The sequence below is a fragment of the Erinaceus europaeus genome, chromosome 1 (assembly GCF_950295315.1).
Source record: "Erinaceus europaeus chromosome 1, mEriEur2.1, whole genome shotgun sequence".
NCBI lineage: Eukaryota > Metazoa > Chordata > Mammalia > Eulipotyphla > Erinaceidae > Erinaceus > Erinaceus europaeus.
The window spans coordinates 77,430,185-77,448,326 of NC_080162.1; the positions used below are offsets into that span (position 1 = coordinate 77,430,185).

Genomic DNA, 18,142 nt, shown 5'->3' on the forward strand with positions numbered 1-18,142 from the left:
TTTTGATAGATTTTAAAGAGATAACTTCAAATGTTAAGCAAAAATGACTTTAGAGTTTAATCTTCCAGTTTTATTTTTCATTTTGATTTCATTTAGCTTAAAACTTTACTGTCAATTGAATTGTAATAAATGTCATTTCATTTATGCAGAGAAAATAATATTGAGGAGTGTGGTTTGGAAATGTACTTCTCTGTTGATAAAGAAATTTTAGGTGAGATCAAGAGTCATGATTTGAAACCCAATGGTGGCAATATTCTTGTAACAGAAGAAAATAAAGAGGAATATATCAGGTGAGAGAATTTTCCTTTTAACATAGTTAAGCCATCCTGTTGAACTGTAGCATATTGACTGCCTTGTAACAATAGTGAATAGTATTTATTAGTTATTATGAGAATTAATCATCTGTTTATTAATAATATAATTATATTTCTCATTATGTATGTTTAGAGAAAAACAAGGGACGTGCTATGGTAAGTAAGCAGGGGACATTCCATGTAGTTATAGTCATGGAACATGTAACTGATGAGATTTGATAAGAGCCTTAAGAGGTGGAAATGATTAAGTTATATAGAAATGGCAACTAAGTTCTTACAGGCACAAGTCACGTGTAGTAATCAGGGAGTCTTTGACCACAGAATATTACCTTCTCAGAATTGATATCTTATTCTGCAATATCCTGCATTTCAGAAGCCAAAGAAAATGAGGAATCTTTAGAAGATGTGGAGATTTACAAATTATAATCCTTGAAAGAACAGATCTAAAGTAACTTGTAGATAATAGACGCCAGATTAAAAAAACAAATGACTTCACGAGTGGTGAAGCAAGTCTGCAGGTGTCTGTCATTCTCTTCCCCTCTCTAGCTCCCTCTCCTCTCAGTTTCTCTCAGTCCTATTAAAAAAAAAAATTGAAAGAGTGGTCTCAGGAGCAGTGGAACCCTGGTGGGCAAAAAAAGAAAAAGTAAGGTAGAGATACTTTCCAGGGGCAGAGGATTGGTATTATAAAAATAATAATGTAAACATTTAATAAAGTTTTTTTATGAAAAGAGAAAAAAATAAAGTTTATTATGAACTTTATTAAGTTTTTTATTATTATCTTTATTTATTGGGTAGAGACCGCCAGAAATCAAGAGGGAAGAGAGTGGTAGAGAGGGAGAGATAGACACCTGCAACACTGCTTCACCACTCACAAAGCTTTCCTCCTATAGGTGGGGACTAGGGGCTCAAACCCAGGTCTTTACATATTGTAATGTGCGCTCAGCCAGGTGCACCACTACCTGGCCCCCATAATAAATTTTAAAGATTTACTTTTACACTCTTAAGTTTAAAGGTAAAGTATATAAGCTCTCTGATAGTTTTTTTTTTTTTTTTTAAGAATGGTAGCTGAATGGAGATTGTCTCGAGGTGTGGAAGAACAGACACAAGCTTTCTTTGAGGGCTTTAATGAAATTCTTCCCCAGCAGTATTTGCAGTACTTTGATGCAAAGGAATTAGAGGTAATGAGTTTTACTTCCTTACTCTTCAACATGCTTGGGTATAATGTCTTCAGGTGTCTGATTTCAGCTCACCACCCCATAGTTTCTGTGGCAATGGTATTGTTTATGTTGACAGCATATTTTCTTTTTAAAAAAATATTTGTTTATTATTGGATTTTGACAGAGAGAAAATGAGAGGGGAAGGGAAAATAGAAAGGGAGAGAAACAGAGAGACACCTGCAGCTCTGCTTCACCACTTGTGAAGCTTTTCCCCTGCAGGGGCTTAAACCTGTGTCCTGTGCGCTGTAAGTGTGTGCTTAACCAGGTGAGCCACCGCCTGGCCCCTTGACAGAATATTTTCAGCCACCCCTAGTCATTAATTCAAATAAAGAGTATTCCAGGACCTGGGGAATAGCACAATGGTCATGCAAAAAGACTCATGTCTAGGGCACCAATAGGTGCCAGGTTCAATCTCTGGTATTGCTATAAGCTAGAGCAGAGCCGTCCATCCTATAATACAAAATAGTAACAGTTTGTTTTTAAATGAGCATGTTTCCCCTAAAAGTATTACTGTCCAAATTTATAAGTGACTTAATAATTTATGAGTGATTGTGCACTCACTGTGTCACCTCCAAGGCTGCTCACTACGACTTTTTTTTTTAACCATCTTTTCAAATTTGCACTCTGTGTCTAACATTTTTACATAGGTTGAACAGTGAACTAACCATTTGCCTTTCAACCACCACCCCCCCCCCCAAAGGTTCTTTTATGTGGAATGCAAGAGATTGATTTGAATGACTGGCAAAGACATGCTATCTACCGTCATTATACTAGGACAAGCAAGCAAATCATGTGGTTTTGGCAGGTTTGTCTCAAATTTATTTCTCTTGACAGACACTATAATTTTTAGAAATTGCTTACCAAATGAGGAAATGAATCAAAGAACAAAGTGTACCAGTGTGTTTAGATCCCTAATTTCTTCATGGCTACAGACTATAACAGCACATGCTCAATATCACAAAAACAAGAAAAGTAAAAGGAAGGAAGGAAGGAAAGGAAGGAAAGGAAGGAAGGAAGGAAGGAAGAAAAAAAAACATACATTGGCATATTATGCAGTTTTTACAGGAAAAGAAATTCAGGCTCAGGCTACAACATTGATGAATACTAAGGATATGCAACACAAACCAGTCACAAAAGGAATAGTACATGATTTCTGCTGTATAAATATTTATAATAGATAATAGAAGGTAATGGAGACATAAAGTTTAAAGCTAAAAAAAATAGATTTATTTATTAGAGAACCAATGCATCTTGCTTCACTCTGGCATCCAATACCAGGGATCAAACTCAGGACCTCATGCTTTAGAGTCTACTACTTTATCCATTATGCTACCTCCCAAGCCACAGAAAGTATAGTGTTTACAAAGAGCAAGAGAAGGGGTAGTGTGACTAGATAAGCTTTGGGTTTTTGGGTTTTTTTTTTTAAATATTTATTTGTTTTAATTATTTTTATTTTCACTTTATGGGGGTAAATGGTTTACAGTATGTTTTTATTTTTTTTTAAAAAAGATTTTATTTATTTATGATAAAGATAGGAGGAGAGAGAAAGAACCAGACATCACTGGCACATGTGCTGCCAGGGATCAAACTTGGGACCTCATGCTTGAGAGTCCAAAGCTTTACCACTACGCCACCTCCCAGACCACAAGTTTTGGTTTTTATTTCTTTCCTTTTTCCTTTTCTTACTTTCTTTTTTCTTCTTCTTTTCTTATGTTTTTGAAGGGGATTTTGCTTTTTGAGGGAGTTAATGCCTTCCCCCCCTAAATATTTTATTTATTAATGAGAAAGATAGGAGGAGAAAAAGAATGAGACATCACTCTAGTGCATGTGCTGCTGGGGATTTAACTCAAGACCTCATGCTTTTTTTTTTTTTTTTTTCCTCCTCCAGGGTTATTGCTGGGCTCGGTGCCTGCACCATGAATCCACCGCTCCTGGAGGCCATTTTTTTCCCCCTTTTGTTGCCCTTGTTGTAGCTTCGTTGTGGTTATTATTATTGCCCTTGTTGACGCAATTCGTTGTTGGATAGGACAGAGAGAAATGGAGAGAGGAGGGGAAGACAGAGAAGGGGAGAGAAAGATAGACACCTGCAGATCTGCTTCACCGCCTGTGAAGCGACTCCCCTGCAGGTGGGGAGCCAGGGGCTCGAACCGGGATCCTTACGCCGGTCCCTGCGCTTTGCGCCACATGCACTTAACCCACTGCGCCACCGCCCGACCCCCAGACCTCATGCTTTAGAATCCAGTGCTCTACCCACTTCACTACCTCCCAAACCAGAGAGGGTTAATGCTTTATTTATTTTCTTAATAAATTTTTTAATGTTTTATTTAATATTGTATAGAGACAGAGAGAAATTGAGAGGGGAAGATAGAGAGGGAGAGAAGCAGATACCTGCAACCCTGCTTCACCACTTGTGAAGCTTTCCCCCTGCAGGTGGGGACCAGGGGCTTGAACCTGGATCCTTGCGCACTGTAATGTGCTCACTTAACCAAGTGCACCACCACCTGGCCCCCGGGTTAATGCTTTATAGACCAGGCCCGTAAGGGTTGGTTTTTTTTCCCCTCCCTCCTAAACTAGAAAAGTTTAATATTTTCATAGCTTTGGGTGGAAATATAAAAAAGTTCTAGCGATAATAGTCTTAGCTTCAAGGTAGTCTCCAGAAATATGATGTGTTGAGTCAGTTAAAGGATTTTAAAGTTGTGTAATTATGACACGCATAGGTTATTTTGTTTTCTAGTGTTTTATTGGTGATTTCATAATGGTTTATAAGATTATAAGATTACAGGGGTATAGTCAGTCCTATATCACACCCACCACCAAAGTTGTATAATTACATCTGAATCAGAATTCTGTAAGCTTGATTTTTTTTATTCGTAAAGTCTTTACTGATTCAACCTCTGTGTTCTAAGTGAACTCCAAGAATGTCCTGTAGAACAGAGACATATAGGAGAAAGTGGAGGGCCTTACCCAAGAAGAGCTGATCTTCTGTCTACGATGAGTAGAAAGTTGTTGGGCCTAGGGCACTCTTTAGTTTTCTGTTACAGTTTTGATCAATAGGGAGTAATTTCTCCATTCACGATGGTGGGTACAGACATAATCTACTGCATCTGATATAGGAGGTCAGGATTTGAAATGGTCGTTTCTCTTTCTTATTTAGTGTTTTAAATGTAACATAACACCCGTGTATCTCTTTAAATGTGTGTTTAACAGTTTGTTAAAGAAATTGATAATGAGAAGAGAATGCGGCTTCTGCAGTTTGTTACTGGAACCTGCCGATTGCCAGTTGGAGGATTTGCTGACCTCATGGGTGTGTACAATAGTCACTTTTCATATAGAGAAGACTGTCACACTGCTGTTGCATCAATATGTATATAGCTTATCAGAAATAACAAAAACAAGTATGGACATTTTCTTAACTAGTCATAGTTTATGAATTTGTATATCATCACTATGGTACATACCACGGTGAACATCAAACTCAAGCCCTCATGATTGAGAATCCAACACTTAACCCACTGCACCATCTCCCTGTCTGCTTTCAATTGCCTTATTAGCCCTACCTCTGTAGGAATCTTTAGCTCTTAAGCGATTTTTCATTTTCGCTTAGTAGGATGTCATTCTTCTATATATAAATACGTTTATTCATTGGTATGTTGCACCAAAGTAAAAAATTCTGGGGGGGGCAGGTAAAGGTCCTAAAAAAGGATGGCAGAGGACCTAGTGGGGGTTGTGTTGTTATGTAGAAATGTTATGCATGTACAAACTATCGTATTTACTGTCGGATGTAAAACATTAATCCCCCAATAAAGGAAGAAGTAAACTAAAAAATAAATATGTTCCATCGTTTGTCAAATATTTTAGTGTCTCTTAGGAGCCACACACTACCAGTTTTATCATATTATATTTATTTATTTTCCCTTTTGTTGCCCTTGTTTTATTGTTGTTGTTACTGATGTCATCGTTGTTGGATAGGACAGAGAGAAATGGAGAGAGGAGGGGAAGACAGCGGGGAGAGAAAGATAGATACCTGCAGACCTGCTTCACCACCTGGAAGCAACTCCCCTGTAGGTGGGAAGCCAGGGGCTTGAACCAGGATCCTCACACTGGTCCTTGGCGCTTTGCGCCACATGCACTTAACCCACTGCGCTACCGCCCGGCTCCCCATACTGTATTTTTAACTATTTGTTTACCGTTTTCTCTATGTTAGCTGATGTATGTGTATGTATATGTATACATATATGTATAGTTGTTCAGAGAGAGAGAGAGACCTGAGCACTGCTCAGATTTGGCTTAGGGTGATGCTAAAGATTGAACCTGAAGCCTCTTGGGTATCAGGCATGTAGATCCTGTGTTCTAATAGGCTGAGGTATCTCCCTGACCCATATAAATTTTTATTTTCACCATGTTTTCCTAGTACTACATTATGCTAAGTAAAAGGCCTAGAAGGATAAAAGTTATGATCCTTAAGCCTACACTTTAGCTGAGGCATGTCAAGATTAAAGAACTGAGCAGGCTAGAGATACTTCACCGTAAGAAGTAGAGTGCAGCCTAGATTCAAGCCCTAGTACCATGTGGAAAATGCTCTGGCACTGGAAGAAATTCTCATGCTGTCATATCTCTCTCTCTCTCTCTCTCTCTCACACACACACACACACACACACACACACACACACACACACACACACATACTGTTTCTCCCCCTCCCTCCCTCCCTATTCATTTCTCATCTAAATGAAAAAGTGGTTTGGGGCAGGGGTAGATAGCATAATGGTTTATGCACAGACTCTCATGCCTGAGGCTCCAAAGTCCCAGGTTCAATAAGGCAGTGCTCTGGTTTAAAAAAAAAAAGGGGGGGGGGAATCGGGCGGTAGCGCAGCGGGTTAAGTGCACGTGGCGCAAAACACAAGGACCGGCGTAAGGATCCCGGTTCGAGCCCCCGGCTTCCCACCTGCAAGGGAGTCGCTTCACAAGCAGTGAAGCAGGTCTACAGGTGTCTATCTTTTTTTCCCCCTCTGTCTTCCCCTCCTCTCTCCATTTCTCTCTGTCCTAGCCAACAACAATGATGACATCAATAACCACAACAATGTTAAACAATAAGGGCAACAAAAAGGGAAAATAAATAAATATTTTAAAAAAAAAAAAGGAAGAAAAGAAAAAAGTCTGGAACAGGGAAATTATGTATAAGCAAGACCGTGCTTTTGGAAGAAAAGGAGAAAGAACTAAATAGGTACTTCTTTATACAATGTAGAATCAGTTTAAAATTTCATAGGGCCAGCAAAGTAATTCACTTGGATAATGCACTATTGCATTGGATGAAGCTTTTGCACTGGTAGTGTCTTTCTCTTTCTCTGTTTCTGTCTTTCTGTCTGAAAAAGTTAATCTGCAGCTGTGAAGCCCCAGTGATAACAAAAAAACAATTAAAAGAGACTCTGAAGATAACGGAATTACAAAAACTATTTGAAGAGAAGAAAACTTACAGAAACTGCAACTTAAAAAATTGGACTGCAAAATACAATACAGATTAGAAATGAAGCAGGGAGAGCCTAGAGATAAGAAGAAATTCTTAGTAATCATGAGAACATGACTTCTAAGTGATAGAAAAGAATGGGCTGAGAAGATAGTGCAACTAGACTTTGATAGTCTAAACTTAGAAGTCCTGGGCTCAATCTTCAGCACTACCATAAACAAGAATAGAGTGGAGGTGTGCTCTTTCTCTGTTAATCTGTTATCCTAGGAAGTGAATAGTGGTGATCTTTTATAAAACTATTATTTTAGGGAGTTGGGCAGTAGTGCAGCAGGTAAAGCGCAGGTGGTGCAAAGTGCAAGAACCGGCATAAGTTTCGAACCCCCGGCTCCCCGCCTGCAGGGGAGTCGCTTCACAAGGAGTGAAGCAGGTCTGCAGGTGTCTATATTTCTCTCCCCTTCTCTGGCTTCCCCTCCTCTCTCCATTTCTCTCTGTCCTGTCCAACAATGGCAACATCAATAACAATAATAACTACAACAATAAAAAAACAAGGGCAACAAAAGGGAATAAATATTTTTAAAAATTATTATTTTAGATGACCATTCACAAAAATCGCTCATAGAGGGTAAAATGAAATGGAAGAAGTGAGAGGGAGAGAAAGTGAGTGAGTGAGAGTGTGTGCCCTATGGAATTTGTAAGTATAAAAATTAATATCTAATTCATTAGAATATTTACATTTTATAAAGTTTAGCAGTAATATTTTGTCCCAGAATGTGCTCAGTAAAACTGCATTTCCTCCTTACTGATACTGTTTAACATAGTAGTTCTCAAATGCTGATATTCATAAGAATCACTTTGAAACTTATTCAGACACATTGCTGAGCTTTACCCCAAGAATTTGATCCACTTCAGTTGGCTTAGTGTAGAACCTGTGAGTTTGTGATTCTAACAAGTTACCTGGTAGTAGTGATGTTGCTGGGTTGGGCATATAATTTTAGAACCATTGCACTACTAAACTGTTGATTTTACTGTGTTTTAGGGAGCAATGGACCACAAAAATTCTGCATTGAGAAAGTTGGGAAGGAAAATTGGCTACCTAGAAGTCATACCTGGTAAGTAAAATCAGAACAGTAGAGAAAATAGTATTTTTCCACTCTAGAGTTATTAAAGGTTGGGGGCTGGAGAGATAGCATAATGGTTATGCAAAACATTTTTTATGTCTGAGGCTCTGTAGTCCCAGGTTCAATCCCCAGGACCACTAGAGCTGAGCAGTGCTCTGGTCAGTCTCTCTCTCTCTCTCTCTCTCTCTCTCTTTTTCTCTTTCTCTCTCATCAGTCCCTCTCTCTCTCTCTTTCTCCCCCCCTCGTTTTTCTGTATTTCTTATTGAAATAAATAAAAATATATTAAAGCCTATTAGAAGTTAGAAAAAGTTTTCCCATGGTATTGAATTATTTTAACAGCTTTATTGAGTCATAATTTATACACTGTAGAACCATTTAATTCAATATTAGTGTACTCAACACCAATTTTAGAAGTATTTCATCACCCTAAAATAATCCTCAATTTTCATTTGCAGTCAATTCTTTTTCTATCCCCTTACTAAAGAAGGGTGATTAATTTTTAAAATTATCTTTATTTATTTATTGGATAGAGACATCTAGAGGGGTGCTGGGCTAGTGTGGGGGTGCCTCTTCCTGGGTGCATACTCTCTGGGTTGGAGAGAACTTAACCAGAGCCAGCCTGGGCTGCTAGTCACTCAGTGACGCGAGGGAGATGACTCAGCAACAGACTCATGGTGGCGAGACAATGAGATTCTTTATTGATCAGAGAGCCAAGGGTTTTAAAGGTCCTGGAAGTGGCAAGTCAGAAAGGTAAAAGGGAGCTGGAAAGGTAGGAACTTCCATAGCAACTGTTGCAAGGGTTTTAACTGGTAGGGTTAATAATACCCTGCAGGCAGGGAGGGTCTTGAGGGTAGAAAGAAGGTAGATGAAAGGAATGGAATGGGTGGGGATCTTTCAGGCAAAACAATGATTATGTAGATAATATGTCTGATAAGATGAGAGGATGGATGCCCCCTCAAGTCAATCCCTGCCAAACTCAACCACATCCTCACAATTTCCAGACAGAGGGGAGCAGAGATAGAGAGGAAGAGAGACAGACATCTGAAGCTCTGCCTGGCCAGTTGTAAAGCTTTCCCCCTGCAGATGGGGGACCAGCAGCTTGAGCCCAGGTCCTGTACCACCACTCACCCCAAGAAGAATGATACTAGAGAACTTTTCTCTTTGTTAAGGAAAAAATCAAGTCTAGAGTGCTACATTCTAACACAGTGAACAGAGCTCGGTCTCCCTTCCTCCCTCCCTTCCTTCCTTTTTTTTTACCAGAGCATTGCCCCGCTCTGGCCCATGGTGGTATGGGGGGATTTAATCTGGGACTTCAGAACCTCAGGCATTTAGATATTCTCTGTAACCATTATGTAATCTCTCCACTTGAACAGAACTTCATTATTCTACTTAGAGTTTAACCACATTTCTAAAAAAAAAATAATAATAATAATTTCTTTATTGGGGAATTAATGTTTTACATTCAATAGTAAATACAATAGTTGGTACATGCATAACATTTCCCAGTTTTCCATAAAACAGTACAACTCCCACTAGGTCCTCTGTCATCCTTTTTGACCTATATTCTCCCCCACCACCCACCCCAGAGTCTTTTACTTTGGTGCAGAATGCCAATTCCAGTTCAGGTTCTACTTGTGTTTTTCAACTTCTGCCTGAGAGTATCAAAGAGAGTACTCAGTATCAAACGAGATATATTGGAGTTTGACCCAATATCAGCAATATTTTATGAGACATCTAGTTATTATATGTGGATCTTGCTGGGTATTTATTTCTTCATCTGCTTTTTCTGTTATATTATTTTCCCCTTTATACTTTAATACATATATAACATGCAGGTCTTTTTGTATTTTGGAAATTTGTTGTTGCTATTGATGTTTCATTAAAAATCTAGAACCTTTGTTGGAAATCAGCTGACCATAAATATATGTGTTTGCATTAAGTTTTAAATTAGGCAAATTATGTACTTTGCAACTTATTCAAAATTATGCTGTTTGGACTCTTCTATTTCCATATCAATTTTAGAATCTCAGTTTGTCTACTTCTGCAAAGAAGTCAGCTAGCAAAAAAAAAAAAAGTCAGCTAGCTGGGATTTGACCCCAGTTGCTTTGAGTCTGTAAGTCAATTAATTGGGGGAGTATTGTGAAGCTTAATGTATCCAGTCCATGAACATGGGGTATCTTTCTGTTCATTTAAGTCTTCTTTAATTTATTTCAGCAAATATTTGTAGATTTCATTATATGTGTTCTACTTTTGTTAAATTCATTCATATTTTATTCATTTAAAAACTATTATAAATGGAATTTCAGGTTGTTCATTGCTAGTATATTGAACTGTAATCAATTTTTGTACATTTATCTTATACAGGCTTGATTTGACTTCATGTTCATTGCTTTTTTCAAACTTGGAACAAAATGTGCCACTGATGTTAGCAGTTTACCTCAGTGAGCCATGAAAATAAATTCTCATAACTTTGTCAAGTTCCATGTTTCCATGGGATTTGGTATTTCAACTCAGTTGGTTTCCCTAAAATTAGTGCTGTGATATACTACAGCGATCATATGAGTCTTTGTATATTTCCTTTTTTCAACCTGACAATTTTCTCTTATAGTTTTAATCGCCTGGACTTGCCACCCTACAAGAGCTATGAACAACTGAAAGAAAAACTTTTATTTGCCATTGAAGAAACAGAGGGATTTGGACAAGAGTAACTTCTGAGAACTTACATCACAGAAGGACAAGAATTTATTCGCTAGTGATTGTCCTTTTCCTTCTCTGCCTGTTGCACATCTTGTTGTAAAATTGGACTGTGATTGTTATAGAGTGTTATCTGGGTATAAGTAAATTAATATTATCATTGAGATCTACCAGTGAATCTGGATTGCTACTCAATGTTTCCAGAGATCATATCTGCAAATGACTAGTCAACACCTTACTTAATATGAGATTTTAACACAGCAATGAAATCTGCCTTGTCTTATTCCACTAGATTGTTTCCTTACTAAAATTTTGTATGTGTGTCAAAAGTCTCACTTCAAAAGTAGCTTTTTCCTTTTAGGGTTTCTTCAGATATGCAGGGAAGTCCCTTGATTAACTTCATTATGTAATATCTTCTTATGCCTCTTGTTAAGAGGGTGTTGTAAGTGCAAGCTTACCCTGGCTTTTTGGGACATGAGCAAACTTTGACTTGTTTCCTCTCTTTCATTTCAGCCTGACCTGACTGTTTTGCCTTTTCAGAGCACGAATTCATGCTTCATTTTGTTATCCCTGGAAAGTGGTGCAAAACACTCGCATCTCTCTATACAATAGTTTCGTTCATTTCAATTCAGGGTGAAGTTGGTCCCAGTCTGCAGATGACTTTTCATTTGGATGTCTGTTTGAATTGCCTTGCAAATACTAAACATAACCAATAATGTTAACACTGTTTCCTTCACTGTCATTTATAAAAAGTTTACTAGAATTGGAATTGATCTAGATTCATAGAAGACTAACAATATTTGTTCCTATTTATAAATTGCATCTCCATAATTTTATTGTAATCCAATAACTACAGTTATGTTCAATTATTACTTTGGAGTTCAAGTCTTCTAGTGCAAATAGAGATCAATGAAACACCCTCTTAAAAATTCATTAGGGAGGGAGAGCTATGGTGCTGGCTGAAAAAAAGTAGTGTGTTTTTAGTGAAACGCTTCTAGTAAACACAGGAAGGTATCCTTTGCATTAAAAGTCTTCAAATTTGTCATTTCTCTGACATAAGCATGAGCAGTCTTTTCCATTCTTTTATGTTGTCCTGACTGATAGCCCCTACTTGTAGTATTCTCTTTACCTCTGAAAATGTAACCAGGTTTTTCCCATGACAATTTAATTTTAGACTGCTGCATTAGTAACTGATTAATGCACTTTGAATTTCTCTGTAATTAATTCTTTTAACATGACCTAGCTTAGAGTCTGTCAGGGTAGTTACTCTCAGGAGTTTGACTTTTATAGGCATTGGGGTGAAACCAGAGCCAGCTGAGTGCCTATCATACCTGGACCTTGAAAACAGCCTCCTCTTATGTGAAATAAGGACTTTGGCAAGTTTCAGAGCAAATAGCATTGAGCCCAAAATAAGCAAAGTAGTAAGCCCCTGTTCATATCAGGAAAAAAGGTTTTTTGTTTTGTTTTGTTTTTTGATCCCTAACTACTCTTCCTTTTACATCGCAAAACACAAACATTTTTAAACTTGTGTATCTAAACTCAAACACTGCCATCATTAAACAGACTTACGCGAGTAAAAGGACTACCTTACTTAGAAATTGTCACTGTAAAGGGGAGCATTGGGCTCTCCCCAGCTCTTTGATTTCTTACTCCACATACTCCAGGAAATTTAGTTTGGTCTCCAAAAGCCCTAGTTGTTAAAGTAGGGATTCTGCCTCTTTGTTGGTAGGGGAAGAAAAATGCTATTGCTTTGTCTTTCAGAGCGAATGTCTGCCAACTCTCATTCATTACATAAGTCTGAACTTTGGTAATACATGGCTATGGAGATTAAGCCTTCTATATTCCTATTGAGATGAATTCTCATGTTGAAATGTCTTTGCCTACAATATTTACTAGAGATTTATGAGATTAAATTAAGAGATAATGTAAGGAAGTGGACTTTTTTGTTTGTTTGTTTGTTTGTATGTTTGTTTGTTCTACATAATGCTTGATGATTCATTTAGGGACTTAGAAATATTGTGTGAAAATGTATAAATATCACCCAAAAGGCATTCTGCCCTATATTTTTAAAATACAGAATAGTTATATATGAAGTAGCTCTGGCCCTAGTTCTATAGGGCCTGGCTATTCAATATTTTTATGGAAGAAACGCTTAGTTCTGGAAAAAGGTAAATGCTTGTATATATTTTTGCAGCCTGGGATCTCCCTTACTCCATTTCTTCCTTTAATTTAAGTGGCCACATGTATATGTCTTCCCTGCTGTGTTAGGGAAATGGGGGCTGGATATCCCAAGAATCAGAGGTTATATAAAAACACTACAACTAGACAGCAGACAGAAATATCTGCCAACTGCTATCTTAAATTTTGGTCCAAATTGAACATTTGGAAATAGATTTATTGTAAGTGTTTGATTAAAATGATTTATTGAATCTGAACTAAATTGCTTTTAGGGTCCTTTTTCTTTGTAAGCATTGTAAATGCTAATAAATTCTGTTAATTTTTTAATGCATGTTATGTTGAAATAAAAACAAAGTAAAAATGAGCAATTGCCTTATTCTGCTCTTTTGGGGACATTGGGGAAGGCATCACATCATAGCCTGGGTCAGCAGGGAAGAACGTCATTTGTTCTGTCAAACAGGGTAGTTTAAAACTGATCTAGCAACTCATAATTCCTGTATGACTTTTATAATCTTCCATCAGAGTGCAGAAGAATCTAATTCCACAAAACTTACAATAACTCTATTAAAAATGCAAGTACTAATTTTTCATCAAGAGATTAATATAACTATGTTAATTCAATAAAACCTAACTCACCTGCCCACACAGATCTCTTCCCAAATAAATTATTTCTATCAACCCTACTCTGCCACATTTTATTTATCTAGTTATAACAAGAAATATCAGCTCTGTCATAGAATTGGACTTCTGTTGTTATATCCCTGCTTGTTTTGAATGTAACTATCTTTCTAAACTCCTTTAGATTAGCTACTTCTATTTATTGTTGGTATCTCCAGCCCCCTCCCATTAGTTTACACTTATACAAGTATATGTATATGCTATGCTTTCATTAACTAAAAATGGAACAGCATCACTGAATTGTATATATTGTATATGGAGTTCCTTTGTCTTCTTGAACTGTAATTTCAAATACTCAGGTAACTACAAATATCACAGGGAGTCAAGTGCTCTTATAATGGTCCTTCAAGAGGCCGCCTCACTTGAATTTCCTTAAATGATGTAAGATTGTGTTTATAATTAAACTTTTTTTGGACCTTCATTTGCACATTTTTCTACTAGTCTCTAGTAAGAAAGTGTTGCCCATCTGCAGAGAAGCTTTCTATATGAGTAGGTTGTATAGATTTCTGTCTCTGCTTTTGTAAGTGAGCAGATTATAATCTGTAATGTGTGTGGGTAGAAAAAAAAAGACTCAAGGTCAGATTGGATTTGGCACTTTTGTTGAAGACATCTGCTTTTCTGAGACAACTAAAGTTATTTTTAAGATAATGTTTATCCCTTATGAACAGGTTCTCATTGAGCAAAATGCTATGGAGGTGGCCAGGTGGTAGCAGACCCAGTTGAACACATCACAGTGAGAAAAGACTTGGATTCAAGCCCCTAGCTACAGGGGGAAGTTTCACAAGCAGTGAAGCAGTGCTGTGAATGTCACTCTCATTTCCTTTCTGTTTCCCCTTTCCCTCTCTAGATTCTGTCTCTATTCAATAAAAAAATAAAATAATTTTTTAAATGCTATGAAGAGGAAGCCAGGCCGTGGCACCAGGTTAAGCACACATAGTACTAAGCTCAAGGATCTGGGTTTGAGCCCCTGACTCCCTGCCTGCAAGGGAAACACTTCAAAAGCTGCAAAGCAGGTCTGCATCTGCAGGTGTCTCTCCCTATCTCCCTCTCCTCTTTCAATTTCTCTGTTGTATTCAATAAAATGGAAAAAAATGGCTGCCAGGAGCAATGGATTCATACTGCTGGCACTGAGCCCTAGCAGTAACCCTGGAGACAAAAAAAAAAAAAAAAAATGTTATGGAGAAGGACTCCACAGAAAAGGACTTTGAGAATTTGAAGGCATACATGCACTAAAAACATACTGTTATTTTCCCCCACTTCGACAGATAATGCTATATATAGCCACAGCACTGTTCAGCTCTGGCTTATGGTGATGTGAGGGATTGAACCTAGGATCTGGGTGGGACCTGGGAGCCTCAGCTCAGGCATGAGTCAGTTTGCATAACCATTATGCTGTCTCCCCAACCCAGACTTGCTCTTCCATTTATCTTCTCTTTCCTACTAACCAATACACCCATATTCACTTCAGTGCTAGGATAAATGTCAATACTACTATGCTTCAAACACTTTTAGATAATAAATACTGCTCATATTGTCATTTAGTTTTCCTAGATGCTATCAGTGAAGGACGATGATCTCCATTTTATAGATTAAGAAAAAAACATGAAGTCTCCACAGATATTAAGTGACAGCAGAACACACTGAATTCAGGGCTGACTCCAAAGCTTATATGCTTAAAACTCATAAAACACATTAAAAAAAAAAACTCATAAAACACAACACTGGGAGTCCTTCATAATAAATTTGGCTGTTTTAATTCATCTTCAAATCTACCTCCAAAATTTGAGTCATTTGCTATCCCTGTCACCACAGTTCATGTTCTTAATTAACTTTGTTGACTATTAACAATCTCCTGTCATTACTTCCTTTCTCCCTCTGGTCCATCTATGCTGTCTCAGAATAATCTATGGAAGACTCAAATTCCATTAATCTTTTTTTCTCAGTCTTCACATTGCTTAAAATGCTATAATGGGGGAGTTGGGCCCTCATGCAGCGGGTTAAGCGCAGGTGTAGCGCAAGGACCTGCATAAGGATCCCAGTTCCAGCCCCTGGCTCCCCACCTGCAGGGGAGTCACTTCACAGGCAGTGAAGCAGATATGCAGGTATCTCCTATCTTTCTCTCCCCCTCTCTGTCTTCCCTCCTCTCTCCATTTCTCTCTGTCCTATCCACCAATGGTGACATCAATAACAACAATAACTACAACAATAAAACAACAAGGGATACAAAAGGGAATAAATATTTTTTTTAAATCCTACAATGATTCCTCCATTACCATAAAATAAGCTCCAAAACTTGTTTGCCACTTAAAGGCTACTCATTCTGGCAAAAAATATATGAATTATTAGTATTCGCTTCTTTTGCTTCTGTGATTGTGACTTATTACTGATTTCGGGAGTCAGGCAGTAGCACAGCAGGTTAAGTGCACGTGGTGTGTGAAGCGCAAGGACCAGCCTAAGGATCTTGGTTGAGCCCCCGGCTCCTCACCTGCAGGGGAGTCGCTTCACAGGCAGTGAAGCAGGTCTGCAGGTGTCTTTCTCTCCCCCTCTCTGTCTTCCTCTCCTCTCTCCATTTCTTTCTGTCCTATCCAACAACAATAACTACAACAATAAAACAAGGGCAACAAAAAGGGAAAAATTATTATTGATTTCATAATAATTGATAAGACCATAGGATAGAGGAGTACAGTTCCCACCACCAGAGTTCTGTATCCCATCCCCTCCATTGAACACTTTCCTATTTATCCCATTGGGAGTATGTGACCTTTTAAAAGTCATTTTACCTCAGCAAGTCTGGTTCTCCTTGTGTAAGATGATGGTGGTGACCCCCAATGTCATTATCTTTCAGAGTATTTTTTTCAAATATATTTCTTTTTAAACTAGTTATGATTTAGTAGAGAGGCTGCTCAGCTCTGGTCTAATGTGAGGCCAAGTCTTAAGTATGGCCTCTAGGGACTCAGACATAAAAGTTCTGCCCTTCCAGCAGCAACAACAATAGCAATGGCAACAAAAAAGGGAAAATAAAAGTTTTGTCCTCTGACAGACTGAGCTATTTCCCTTGCCTCCAAAATGTCTTGAGGTCCACACTGCAGCCCTTTTTCTGCTGATTAAATTTCTTCTAAATGTTTCCATCATTAATGAATTTCTTCTAATGTTTCCATCAATAGTGATTTATATCTGATCACTTTTTCAAAGTTTTGCTTTGGGGATCAGAGGGAGAAGTTCAACACATGCATTACATGAGTAAGGCCCCAAATTTGATACTGAGTTGTTTTTCAGTGCAACATTAAGAAACCTATATGGCCAGTGAAATAGCTCACCACATTGAAGGAAGCTTTAGTGCTGTTGTCTGTTTCTCTCAAACAAAAGCTACAGAGGCAGTGGCACAGCTATTTATAAGATACTGGGTACTATACAGCAAACCCTAACAAAAGGACTTTTCAAAGTTAACCCAATTACCAAATAATGTGATAACATTAACTATCCATTGTCTTTTTGAACCCTAAGACAGCAGGAACCTCACATCTCCACTATAGAGCCTATATTTCTCCCAGTCCTGGAACCTTAGGATAGGGCCCACTTTCCCCGCATGCCTCTCCCAATCCATATCAAATAATATTGTATCTGCCGATCACAACATAATCAATGCAACGATTGCCACCTCAACATGCTTCAGCTCAGACTGTGTCCAGAGACTTCAGGTGTGGAATGACAACCCTTCAGCTTCATTACTCGGGTGAGACATTTCCTTTCATAGTATTTTCTAATTCCATCCCAGGTGGTTCACTTTCTAACAAAGTCCCAAAACCTAGATATACACCAGGTTCTGTGAGAGAGAGCATATGTTCACACATATCCATAAACAAATGCAAAATATATACCTGAAAGCATAAGTACACTAGAGTTTGCAGTGAGTACCCCCCCCCAATACTTCCTCTCCACTATTCCAACCTTTGAGTTCATGATTGCTCAACAATTTGTTTGGCTTTGTATGTTAACTCTCTTTTCAGTCACCAGGTTCCAGATGCCATCAGGATGCCGGCCAGGCTTTCCTGGACTGAAGACCCCACCAATGTGTCCTGGAGCTCTGCTTCCCCAGAAACCCATCCTACTAGGGAAAGAGAGAGGCAGACTGGGAGTATGGACCAATCAATCAACGCCCACGTTCAGCGGGGAAGCAATTACAGAAGCCAGACCTTCTGCCTTCTGCAACCCACAACGACCCTGGGTCCATGCTCCCAGAGGGATAGAGAATGGGAAAGCTATCAGGGGAGGGGGTGGGATATGGAGATTGGGTGGTAGGAATTGTGTGGAGTTGTATCCCTCCTATCCTATGGTTTTGTTAATTTATCCTTTCTTAAATAAAAAATAAATTAAAAAAAACTGTAAACTGGAATCAGGTGGTGGTGCACCTGGTGGAGTGCACGTTACTACTCACAAGGACATAGGTTTGAGCTCTTGCTCCCACCTACAAGGGGGAAA

At 38.3% G+C, this 18,142-nt stretch overlaps 1 protein-coding gene and 1 long non-coding RNA gene across 4 annotated transcripts in view; one reads left to right on the forward strand and one right to left on the reverse strand.

Moving 5' to 3' along the window:
• Window positions 1-13,349, forward strand: part of ITCH (itchy E3 ubiquitin protein ligase) — a 126,086-nt gene extending 112,737 nt beyond the window's left edge. For all 3 annotated transcript variants that reach the window (XM_060188659.1, XM_007522667.3, XM_060188661.1), the window contains 6 exons: window positions 150-290; window positions 1,372-1,492; window positions 2,232-2,336; window positions 4,739-4,835; window positions 8,032-8,104; window positions 10,722-13,349. In XM_060188659.1, coding sequence (XP_060044642.1) covers window positions 150-290; window positions 1,372-1,492; window positions 2,232-2,336; window positions 4,739-4,835; window positions 8,032-8,104; window positions 10,722-10,821 — 637 coding nt within the window. In that variant the 3' untranslated portion in view covers window positions 10,822-13,349. The remainder of the gene's footprint in view (window positions 1-149; window positions 291-1,371; window positions 1,493-2,231; window positions 2,337-4,738; window positions 4,836-8,031; window positions 8,105-10,721) is intronic.
• Window positions 3,245-3,882, reverse strand: LOC132537982 (uncharacterized). The gene is made up of 2 exons (XR_009549379.1): window positions 3,755-3,882; window positions 3,245-3,384 (listed from the first exon to the last, which is right to left on the reverse strand). It is a non-coding gene; the product is annotated as an uncharacterized LOC132537982 (long non-coding RNA).
• Window positions 13,350-18,142: the final 4,793 nt, after the last annotated feature.